The sequence below is a fragment of the Scardinius erythrophthalmus genome (genome assembly GCF_964197995.2).
Source record: "Scardinius erythrophthalmus genome assembly, chromosome: 15".
NCBI classification, from domain to species: domain Eukaryota; kingdom Metazoa; phylum Chordata; class Actinopteri; order Cypriniformes; family Leuciscidae; genus Scardinius; species Scardinius erythrophthalmus.
Genome location: NC_138235.1, coordinates 18,660,740 through 18,672,778, shown reverse-complemented (window position 1 = coordinate 18,672,778; position 12,039 = coordinate 18,660,740). Strand labels below are relative to the sequence as shown.

Below are 12,039 nucleotides of genomic sequence, written 5' to 3'. Positions count from 1 at the left end.
ATTGCGACTTTATATCTCGCAATTGCGACATTATTTCTCAGAATTGCGACTAAGCTTCCATATGAAACAAATGCTTCAAAAAAAAAATTAACAACATTCTATACTATAGACCCTAGCTACAAACTAAATAAAACGGTACCTTTTTAATAAAATGCCATTTATTAAAACAAACATAACTTCATTGTCATTGACTTTTAGATAAATAACTGATCTGACAAATTCGTCAGACCGATTCAAACTGACAACTCACAAGTCTTTTTTTTTTTGACTGATTCATCAAAAGAACTGCTCATAAGAGTCAGAATGTTAAAAGATAATTGCGACTTTTTATCTCACAATTGCGAGTTTACATCTCGCAATTCTGACTTTATTTCTCACAATTGCGAGATATAAAGTCAGAATTGCGTGAAAGAAAGTTGCAATTGCGTGTTATAAAGTCAGAATTGCGAGATATAAAGTCAGAATTGCGTGAAATAAAGTCGCAATTGCGTGTTATAAAGTCAGAATTGCGAGATATAAAGTCAGAATTCCCACTTTTTTTCTCGCAATTGCGACTTTATATCACGCAATTCTGATTTTATAACACGCAATTGCGACTTTACTTCACGCAATTCTGACTTTATATCTCGCAATTCTGACTTTTATCTTGCAATTCTGACTTTATATCACGCAATTCTGACTTTATAACACGCAATTGCGACTTTATATCATGCAATTCTGACTTTATTTCTCAGAATTGCGACTTTATATCTCGCAATTGCGACATTATTTCTCAGAATTGCGACTTTATATCTCGCAATTGCGACATTATTTCTCAGAATTGCGACTTTATATCTCGCAATTGCGACTTTATTTTTCAGAATTGCGACTTTATATCTCGCAATTGCGACTTTAATTCTGAGAAAAAAAGTCACAATTCTGACTTGATATATCGCAATCGTGAGAAAAAAAGTCCGAATTGTGAGATAAAAAGTCGCAATTATTATTATTGATTTATTATTCAGTGGTGGAAACAAGCTTCCATATGAAAAAAATGCTTCAAATAAAAAAAATTAACAACATTCTATACTATAGACCCTAGCTACAAACTAAATAAAACGGTACCTTTTTAATAAAATGCCATTTATTAAAACAAACATAACTTCATTGTCATTGACTTTTAGATAAATAACTGATCTGACAAATTCGTCAGACCGATTCAAACTGACAACTCACAAGTCTTTTTTTTTTTTTTGACTGATTCATCAAAAGAACTGCTCATAAGAGTCAGAATGTTAAGCAACTGGCCGTGTTTGAATCTCAGAGCCGGTCTATGAATGATTGTGTTGCACTCTCAGACCCGATAGGTGAAGTTCTAGAGGTTCAGCCAGTCAGTAACATGAGTACAGCTGCAGACCTTCTGAAACAGGGAGCAGGTGAGTGTGAACCAGCACATCTGTCCTCATGTGAGACTTCTTACTGTGACGCCTGTAACCTCTGACGTCTCTCCTCAGCCTGCAATGTGCTGTACCTGAACTCAGTGGAGACCGAGTCTCTCACGGGACCCCAGGCTATCGCCAAGGCCACAGGGGCCACGATGTCACGCAGCCCCCGGCCCTCTGCGACTGTGGTCCACTTTAAGGTGTCAGCCCAGGGCATTACACTGACAGACAGTCAGCGCAGGTACGCCCACCGATCCCCCCTTTTTGCTTTTGAAAGTATAACCATACCATTTTTCAGTTTTCTCTGAGCAATAGAAATGAGGACAGGTTGTTACTGTCACACCGAGTTGACTGTGAGAGGTTTGGGTTTTCAGGGTGTTCTTCAGGAGACATTATCCAATCAACAGCGTGACTTTCAGCAGTGTGGACCCACAAGACAGGAGGTGAGATTGTAGTGGCAGAAATGCTAGGGGTGGTTTATATATCTACTCTACATATACTACTCTATATATATTCCAACAACAATATTCCAAGTTTGCAGTGCATTCCACATCCAAAGCAATTACAAACCATTAAAGTGCCCCTATTATGCTATTTTAAAGGTTCCTAATTTTGTTTTGAAGGACTCAAATAAATTGACTTGCATCCAAGGTCAAAAACACTTTATGTTTCTCATAATATACATTCGACACTGAAACGATTAAATAAAGGATTTAGTCTCTCGAAACCCCTCCTTTCCGAGAGTCTACTCTGCTCTGATTGGTCAGACGGCCCAGTCTGTTGGTGTCGGAAACGAAACGCCCATCTGAATTTCAGCTCTGTATCTTCCTCAGCACTTCATACACAGTTATACAAACCGCAACGAGTGTCGGTTTTACCGTATCAATTCGAGTTCGATTCCTCATCCTTTGGAAGTTCATGCAAAGTGGATTTGCTTTAGCAGAGCAGAAAACTGTGTTTTCTCAACATGTCAGCAACACAAACCAAACTCTTCCAGTCTCAGTTACAACTACAGTGTTTGAGGGTCAAAGTAGATGCTGTTCATGGGCGGCCAATGAAGATCATAGGCTGCCATTATGCAGATTTGTCAGTTCTGATTACAGTTCAGAATCGTTTTTTTTTTTTTTTGGAAAAAAACTTGTATTTATCGTGCACTTTGATATTTGAAACTTTGCAGACCTTTTACATTCACAAACATCTATATGCCACTACATGAAAGATTATATCTGAAAAAGCATAATAGAGGCACTTTAAGGTTACTGTAATTATAGGAAGGTAAATGTGTATATATATATATATTTTTGATATAGGATTTTTTTTTTTTTTTTTTTTTTTAGCAATGTTTTTTTTTTTTTTTTGAATTTGTGTTTGAAAGTTTTGCGTTGTTTAGTTGAGTTTAACAGTTGCTTGCCTAGAACCAGTAGTACACATAAATCTAATCAGGTAGTGCATGAATCTCTGTGGGCTGCTCCGTCTGTGTGTGCATACAGTAAATGTTTTTTGTTTAATCATTTATGTTTATAATTTCAGTCGCATGTAAAACACAATCTTTGGGGCTCGTTAAATGTGAACCCACCCCGTGCGGACAAAACACTCGTCTTTTCTTAAACCATCACTTTGAACCCCGTAAATAGTTTGGGCTCTGTGATTTCTTATTTTGTAAAAGCTCTTTCATGGCAGACAGCCACCAGTTTTGCGTCTAAAGAATTCGAGGCAGTAACATTAAACCAGATGTTACAGGATCAGCATTTGGCTTTTGGGTGAGCCACCAAAAAATAGATGAATACGGGCACATTTTAAAACTACTTCTCACGTTAGATTTCGTAATATACAAAATATGATTTTAGAATGTGTAGAAATAAAGAAAATCAAGCCCCAAAGCAATGAGAGAGAGTGTGTGTGTGTTACAACCGCTGCATACTCAGCATATACAAGTAGATATGAACGAAAATACTTCAAGCTCGATTTCACGTATCATTGCAATCGGAAATGTGTCGGAACGGAATTCAGATGCAGCGCACATATGTTTCCACCACAGCAATCTAGGAACAGGCGAAGTATGAACTTGCATGTATGCTTTGACCTGAGATTGAGAGCATGTTCGTGTGTGGCTGCAGCAGCGTCGCGTGTGTGTGTGTGTGTGAGAGTCTGTTCCTCAGTCTTGTCTCTGTCTCCCTCTTGCTGCCGTAGGTGGACTAACTCAGACAGCACAACCTCTAAGTAAGTCTAAATGAAACGTGTGTGTGTGTGTGTGTGTCGTCTGGACTGTTGTGACAGCTTGTTTCCTCTGATTATGTGCTTATGTGCATGTTATTTTACTCTAGTACTGATCTTCCTGTCTGTCCGTTCACTCCTTGTTTGGATTTGGATTGACTGATATTTTATCCACAATCACTCATTTGCGTATCTCTCTACCTCCTCTCAGAGTTTTTGGTTTTGTTGCCAAGAAGCCCGGCAGTGTTGTGGAGAACGTCTGCCATCTCTTCGCAGAGCTGGATCCCGAACAGCCTGCGACCGCCATCGTCAACTTCATCAACAAAGTAATGCTGGCACCGCAGAGACGCTAGAGCCCCGGGGACGAGGAGGAGCGCTCATCTTCACACACACTGCCGCACATCACGAGACTCTGATGTCGCACCTTCTGTCAAGTTTAAGAGCTTCACGACTAAAGACTGCAGGAACTTTTTTGGCAAAGACAACGGCTTTACTGTTGACTAACACGAGACCAAAACGCATTCAAACCAAAATATAGAGAATGTAACCAAACTAAAGCCAACCATCTGGTGTGGTTTCGCATTATTGGAGCTTTTTTTGGTGTTCGTGGGATTGTAAATGATTTTTTTTTATAAAATAGTCACCAAGATTTTTAAAATATGTACATTTTAGGCACTGCATTGACCCCTGAATAAAATAAATGATATATATGCACGAACCGCACAGAAAACAGCCTCTGCAGAAGGACAATCATCAATTTATATATATATGTATTATATTAATCCACCAAATTTAAGTGCGTTTTTGCTTTTTAAAGGGATAGTTCGCCCAAAAATGAAAATTCTGTCATCATTTACTCTCCCTCAAGTTGTTTCAAACCTGTATGAATTTCTTTTTTCTGCTGAACACAAAAGAAGATATTTAGAAAAATGGACCCCATTGACTTCCATAGTATTTTTTTTTTTCCTACTATGGAAGTCAATGGGGTCCATCAACTGTTTGGTTAGACATTTTTCAAAATATCTTCTTTTGTGTTCAGCAGAAAAAAGAAATTCATACAGGTTTGAAACAACTTGAGGGAGAGTAAATGATGACAGAATTTTCATTTTTGGGCGAACTATCCCTTTAACTGGAAAGGAGGTGCCATGGTTTCTGAATCTGGCCCGGTGTCTGCGAATGATAGTGGAAGTTTCAGAGCGTTTGAGATGGAGGACCAGACATGGCGTAATCGTGACGTGGGGTTCCAGTATAAGAAAGATGTATATGTCATGTAGTATGATGTCACAGTGGAAGGCTGATGGTCATGTGATTATTACCCAGAGAGAATTCGGTTGCCTGTTGAGTAGGAAGAAAATGACTTTATTTTGTCCCCTTTTGTGTGTGGTGTATGTTATGCACAGCCACATCATATATGAACCTGGTCAGCTGACCGTCACGCATCATGCTGTACCGTTGTGCCTGACGTATGGTGTAGTAGAACATTATATTGGAATGTAATCGGTCTTTAAACTGACAGGACAGGTGGACGTTTCTGCCTTCATTCTGTAGCTCATGTTTTGCATAATGATTTCATGATCTCCAGAAGCGGTTTATAACCAAAGACGTGTGGCCATGTACTCATACAGTTACTTTAAGCCGTGCCATTTATTTTACTTGCCTGTATCAACGACTTATTGCTGTTTTTGACAGATAGTAAGACACGTCTATGACAACTTTTAATATATTGTATTCTGTATTTTCTTATTGATCTTTGTATGTAGTAATATATTTTCACACATGCAGCTGACTTGGAAAGTACAAAAAAAAAAAAAACACTACATGGAAGGATTTTGATAAGAAAAGGATTTTTTTTTGTTATCTTATGCTATTTTTTCAGTTTATGCACAAGTGAAAAATATAATAAATGTAAAGTCATGGTACCAAATCTGAATTCATGATGTGAATTATTTCAATTCTAATACTATCATTTGTGTGTGTGAGTATATATATATATAGATATATGAAAACCATACACACACATAATGTCTAGACATTTAGAACATGAAACATTTAGAATGAAAAAAACTGACACTTTTCACATTTTTATACAAGAATTTATTAATCATAAGGCCATTTATTCAGAAGTATTGAACAAACTGAAATAGTTGATTTGAAATAGATGCCATCTATTTCTTTTGGACATGTGTAACAAGATATTCAGTCAACAATTATGCATTATTTCCATCATCAACTCTTTTTCTCTGTGGTACGTTGTCAAATCAAACGACTGCGGTTTACAAACTGCTCAAATGTCACGAGCGCGACATTAAACGCCTCCGATACTCATCTAATCCACTCGAGTGAAGACTTCTTAGTCTTGGCCGTATCAAAAGGGACAATGTAAACAGGGTACACAACATTAAAACATCTTTCACAATCTTTGGTAACTTGATTCTTTCTACAAAAAAAAAAGAAAAGAAAAGTTGCTCTACTCAAATACGGAAATGTTTGGTTCAGCTTTACTAGTAACCGAATGATTGGGACTGTCGAGAACGAGGCTTTTTGTTTGCGTAAATGTTTTGGATAATGGAAATACAGTAACCTTCTGTACACACAAGTGAAAAACAAATCAAAAACTACAATTGAAAAACATTCATCATCAAGTGCTGGTTATAAAATGTTCCCCTTTGGTTTTGTTTTTATCTTGAAAAAACAAGAGGTAAAAAAGATAGACATTCACAATTTCGTTTTCCATTCTACCGATAAGTGGCCCGAAATTGAAGGCCACGCGTTACCGTCATGGCGGCCGGGGCCATCGATGGCGACTAACCCTACAGTATTGAGGCTGAGGTGATTCAAACTCGCATTTACGATAAAGAGCTTTTCATTCAGCATTCAGAACAGATTTTGTGGAAAGCTAAAGAAATCTTGTCGTAGACGGCTTCAAATTTTCCTCGGTTGACAGGGAAACCGTCTTCCCTTCAAGGTGAGCGTTTGATTCAGTTCAGGTGCCGTAGTGTTTAATATACAAAGCAAAGATGACGTGTGGCCTACAGCGCCCTCGTTGTCCTCTGCGAGCTGACGGGCGGCCTTTTCAAACACAGAGGAGCCCTTTAGTACCAGTGAGGTCAAACCATTGCATACAACAGAAACAGGTCAATCGAAACAATAAATAAAGGGTTGTTCCCAAAAGGAAAAGTTGCAGCGGTAACTTTTCTGCGTCAGGAGTCTGATCTCAGCAGTGGAAGGCGTGAGGTGGCGAGGAGAATCCCGGCTCTTCGCTGTACTCTGGGTTGTGGATGGTGTCTGGACTGTGCTGGTCTTCTGTCTCTGGAGACGTGGAGCCATTATAGTCCTCGGCCTCCATCTGCTCCTCTTTAATTTGAGACTGATGCCTGTGAACACACACAGCTCGCATCAACCAAGATCTTACACTTTAGCACAAATGAAACTGAAAAGGCACTGGTGTAGATACTCCGTTTTGAGGACTGCATTTTCGAAGTAAAAAAAAATCCTACGACACAAAATTGCACAAACACGCATTGCTTCAAATGGCATATTAAAACTGGATATTATATTAAAAGTAGCATTCACAATTAAAGTGAAAAATGTGGGCGCTCACTTTTTCTTGTTCTTGAACATATTTGGCCAAAATCTCATGATATAGAAGATGAAGCGTTATGCACAGGATATTTAAATTTGGTTTAACTAGACTGCAAACACCAGACTAAGACTCTTAAATACAAAAAACATTTGCCTTTATAGAGTGATTCTTAAGTAAAGAAAACGCTGTACTTAAACAAACAGTTCTTTATTTACATCTGAACTGTGCGTGGCACTCCATTCACCATAGAGGAGGGGCGGAGCTAAGAGGTTTGACTGACAGTTTGAGGATCCAATGCAGTTACAAGGTTTAGTCACAACCTCTTTTAAATGCTTTTGGTTACATTATGGTAAAGACCCACAGACAGACGTTAAAGATGACCAATAGCATTTATCTTTTTTTTAAATTAAACAAAATGACAAAGTATAGACATTGGTAGCATCTATTTTTATTTATTTTTTGGAATTTGATATTTTCCATGGCACACTAGTGGTCAGGAAACACTGATCTATTAATGTCACACTTATTAAATTGCCCGTTATGCTTTTTCACATATTGCCTTTCATGTATTGTGTAATAAATCTGTTTGTGAATGTAAAAGGTCTGCAAAGTTTTAAAGATAAAAGTGCATGATAAATCAAGTTACTGTTTTCTAAAAAGAAAGAGCTGAGTCTGAACTGGCTGAAACGAGTTGTCAGTGATTCCTTTCTGTGATCTTCATTGGCCGCCCATGAACAGCATCTACTTTGACCCTCAAACACTGTAGTTGTCTCTGAGAGTGGAAGAGTTTGGTTTGTGTTGCTGACATGTTGAGAAAACAGTTTTCTGCTCAGCCAAAGCAAAACCATTTTGCATGAACTTCCAAAGGATGAGGAATCGAACTCGAATTGATACGGTAAAACTGACGCAATTGTTACCGCTTATATCACTGTGTATTAAGCACTGAGGAAGAGCTTGAACATTTTCCAGCAGGATTTGCACCTGCCCACACTGCCAAAATAACCAAAACCTGGTTCAATGACCATGGTATTACTGTGTAATTACTGTGTGATTTCATGTAATATTCTAATTTTCTGGGATTTTGATTTCGTGGGTTTCATAAGCTGTAAACCATAATCATCAAAATTATAACAAATAAAGGCTTGAGATATCTCACTTTGCATGTAATGAGTCTATATAATATATTAGTTTCACCTGTTAAGTTGAATTCTTGAAAGAAATCAACTTTTTGATGATATTCTAATTTTATGACCAGCACCTGTATATGATTTCAAAAAGCAAAAAGCAAAAATGAAATCTAACTCTGCACTGCTGTGTCAGTTCGGTTGCATGTAAGACTTTTTAAGGATCTGTGGACACACTATTTAAATAACTTGACTGCCTATTTGAATGTTTCAGTGAACCGTCAGTGAGCGTTCTCAGGGTTTACGTGAGTGACATTAGACAGGCAGGACAGTGGACTCACAGTGTGGGCAGAGGAGAGAGCTCCAGGCTGGAGTCGCTGTGGGAGCCCTCATCATGATCGTGAGAACTCGTGTCCTCATGCAGCGCACCGGTCAGGGCCTTCAGACTGGACGCTCCCATAGATGCCGAGCCATATAGGGGCAGACTGCTGTCCGCCATCGCTGCCTGAGGAGAAACACTGTTTAACATCACCGAAAATAACACTCCTATCCCAAAAGTTATATATTAATACTACCATTCAAAAGTTTGGGCAATGATGCATGAAATTGATCAAAAGTGAAACTAAAGATATTAATAAAGTTACAAAAGATTTCTATGTCTAATAAATGCGGTTCTTTTGAACTTTTTATTCATCAACGAATCCTAAAAAAAAAAAAAAAAAAAATTTCCACAAAAATATGAAGCAGCACAACTGTTTTCAACATTGATAAGATTGATAAGAAATGTTTCTTGAGCAGCATATCATGATATGAGAATGATTTCTGAAAGATCATGTGACACTGAAGACGAGTCATGATGCTGAAAATTCAGCTTTGCATCACAGGAATAAAAAATATATTCAAAGAGAAAACAGTTGTTTGAAACTGTGATAATATTTCATAATATTACTGTTTGTACTGTATTTTTGATCAAATAAACGCAGCCTTGGTGAACATGAGAGAAATCTTCTGAATGGTAGTGTAGATATGAATGAATCTCAGGTGAGTCCATACCTGCAGAGCAGACAGGGCAGGACTTTGACCCAGACTGGACTGGATGTTCTTCACCAGAGGTGATCTGAAGAAACAGAACTCAGCGTCATTAAATGACCAGTGCAAATGAAAACGTTGCAGTCAGATGCGCACTTACCCAGTGATCTTTTGTGGCCGCCTTTTCTGAAACTCCAGCTCGTCCACGGTCCAAACGGCCCCCTTCACATTCTCAACTCGTACAAAACACTTGTGAAGACTGAGGTTGTGGCGAACTGCATTCTGAGATTGCAGAAGAAATGAACAAACTGATCCGGGGCACAGGAAATCAATCAAGGCTGATATTTTTAGTGAATCTTTTCAGTTACCTTCCACGTTGCCGCATTGCGTCTGAAATACGCGAATGTTCGAGTGAACCAGTTGTAGATTTCATTTAGTGTTAGCTGCTTTTCTGGAGACTCCAAAATGGCCTATAAATTAAAAAAGGGAACAAGATTAACACGTCTCTCATACAGCAGCTGATGAAAGATTAAAGTAAAGGTTTAACTAAAATAGCTCAGGTTGATGGCAGTCTCATCAGAAATGATGGTGAGGTAACAAGAGCTGCATGATGGTCTCTTACCTGCCGGATCAAAGCTGCATAAGTAAATGGAGGCCTGACCTCAGCACTCAAGTAGAACTCCTTATTCTGCACAATATCTAGGAGACACAGGAGAGAGGTGCTGCTACTTCAGTTACACTTCATTTATCAAAGCAACTGTTATAGTTATCGTCCTTGTGCGAACAGGCCTTTACACTGGTTTCAGGCCATCTTTGTTGTAGAGCCCTGATAACTACACTACAGTGAGTGTAATACTGGCTCCGACACTGACAGTGGGCGAGAGGTCACCGATCTCACCTTGGTCCATGGCCATGTTGTATTTGTCCGAGTAGCGTTTGCGGATGGGTCCCACGCTGTGCAGGCTGGTGGGGATGATGACGGAGGGCATCTGGGGGAGCGACGTGAGGGGCGTCGACGGGGCCGTGGCACTCTGGGACAGGCTCATGGAGGGAGTGGTTTTTGGAACGGTTGCCTTGGCAAGAGTGAGGTTGGACACCAGATTCACCTAACAAACATTTGAAAGTTTATTATTTCACCAGCGATCTTAAGTGTATCTTCAGAACTACAGAAGTGTGTTTATAATCAAACAGAGTGAATGGTAAACGCAGTGACATACTGGCTGAGGGGCTGGTTTGGCCTCAGTAGACTTGACATGGAGGTGAGCCATCATGGCCTGAAGGCGTTCTTTGTCTTTAGTGAGCTGTTTGACAAACACAAACACCACTGATAAACATGGAGCTTTCTGTTGTCTGATGTTCACATGGTGGATTATTTCTTCATGTGTACATTCAGCACATACAGAGCAGGAAAAAGATTAGAGCTCAGATTAGAGCAGGATGTTTAACTGCATGCAAAGCAGAAACAAACATTTCTTTAGTCTAATCAGAATAAAATATCAGCATATCAAGAAGCAGTTGTGTCTGGAGAAGAAGCAGTTGTGCTGAATGTTTGTGAAGCTTTACCTGCAGCTCCAGCTGCTGAACCACCTGCATCTGAACTCTGCACTGCGCTGTGCTCTTGTCATCCAGAGCGTGTTCACCGTTCAAATGCCTGAAAAACACAACAGACATATGCAGACGTTCAGTATACATCAAGACAGGACCAGACATTAAAACACATCTGTTAACATGTGCATTGATAGCACTAAATTATTTATAATGTGTTATTTTCTTTTCTTTTTGGAGTTTTGTGCAAGAAAAAACATGTAAACGTATAAATAAATAACTTGCCCAGCCTTGCCTAAAGTTGTCTCTGAAAATAAATCTAGTTTCATTTGAAAACACACTCAGCAGAATAATACAACATCACCACTGAGCAGTTTCATTCCTTTTAGCGAATCATTCATGTACTAGTGTTCAAAGGTTTGTGGTTGGAAAGATTAGATGTTTTTGAAAGAAGTCTCTTCTGCTCACCAAAGATGCATTTATTTGATCAAAAATACAGTTAAAACAGAAATAGAATTAAAAAATATACATTTAAAAATATATATTAATATATTTGTTGCTCAAGAAACATTTCTGATTATTATCAATGTTGAAAACAGTTCTGCTGCTTCATATTTTTGTGGAAACCCTGGTCAATTTAAGGATTCTGTCATTACTGTCAGTTAAAAGCATTAATTAAAAAAAAAAAATCTTACTGACACCAAACTTTTGAATGCGTAGTGTATGACATGTTGACATTATAAATGTAGCAATAATGATAAATCAGATCACCTCAGATTTTTACTCCCAAACAAGCTAAATGAGAGTTTGAATAACTAATTAAAACAATCAATTTAGAAGAAGGATTTGTTTGTATATCATACATTACTAATCAAAATGATTGTTCTGGATGCAATACTATTATTGAGAAGTAGAGGGTGCTGTATTCAAAGAAAATCTGTGCAAGGCTTTCATCCAAACAACTTCCTCAAACAACTATCTTTACAACTCGTTTTAAAAAAAAATATTTCTGTAAAAAATATTCACAATTAAATTAATCGCATATCAAGCACATTTATCCATGAAATTATCTTGAGAATCTATATTACCAAAAACTACAGTAATGCATTTGCTATTGAATGAA

General features: G+C 38.3%; 2 protein-coding genes across 10 annotated transcripts in view; one reads left to right on the top strand and one right to left on the bottom strand.

Annotated features, from left to right (window-relative positions):
- tns2a (tensin 2a) overlaps positions 1-5,559 on the top strand; it is a 59,245-nt gene extending 53,686 nt beyond the window's left edge. For 6 of the 8 annotated variants that reach the window (XM_081387598.1, XM_081387597.1, XM_081387601.1 and 3 more), the window contains 5 exons: positions 1,338-1,415; positions 1,494-1,662; positions 1,796-1,864; positions 3,612-3,641; positions 3,847-5,559. In XM_081387598.1, the coding sequence (XP_081243724.1) occupies positions 1,338-1,415; positions 1,494-1,662; positions 1,796-1,864; positions 3,612-3,641; positions 3,847-3,988 (488 nt within the window). In that variant the 3' untranslated portion in view covers positions 3,989-5,559. The remainder of the gene's footprint in view (positions 1-1,337; positions 1,416-1,493; positions 1,663-1,795; positions 1,865-3,611; positions 3,642-3,846) is intronic. The other 2 variants (XM_081387600.1, XM_081387599.1) reach the window with 1 other exon arrangement.
- A 151-nt stretch (positions 5,560-5,710) lies between these two features.
- The window catches only part of foxp1a (forkhead box P1a), a 40,407-nt gene continuing 34,078 nt past the window's right edge, over positions 5,711-12,039 (bottom strand). For both annotated transcript variants that reach the window (XM_081387605.1, XM_081387606.1), the window contains 9 exons: positions 10,935-11,022; positions 10,589-10,672; positions 10,270-10,477; positions 9,994-10,070; positions 9,740-9,841; positions 9,532-9,653; positions 9,396-9,459; positions 8,684-8,847; positions 5,711-7,009 (listed from right to left, as the gene is read on the bottom strand). In XM_081387605.1, the coding sequence (XP_081243731.1) occupies positions 6,850-7,009; positions 8,684-8,847; positions 9,396-9,459; positions 9,532-9,653; positions 9,740-9,841; positions 9,994-10,070; positions 10,270-10,477; positions 10,589-10,672; positions 10,935-11,022 (1,069 nt within the window). In that variant the 3' untranslated portion in view covers positions 5,711-6,849. The remainder of the gene's footprint in view (positions 7,010-8,683; positions 8,848-9,395; positions 9,460-9,531; positions 9,654-9,739; positions 9,842-9,993; positions 10,071-10,269; positions 10,478-10,588; positions 10,673-10,934; positions 11,023-12,039) is intronic.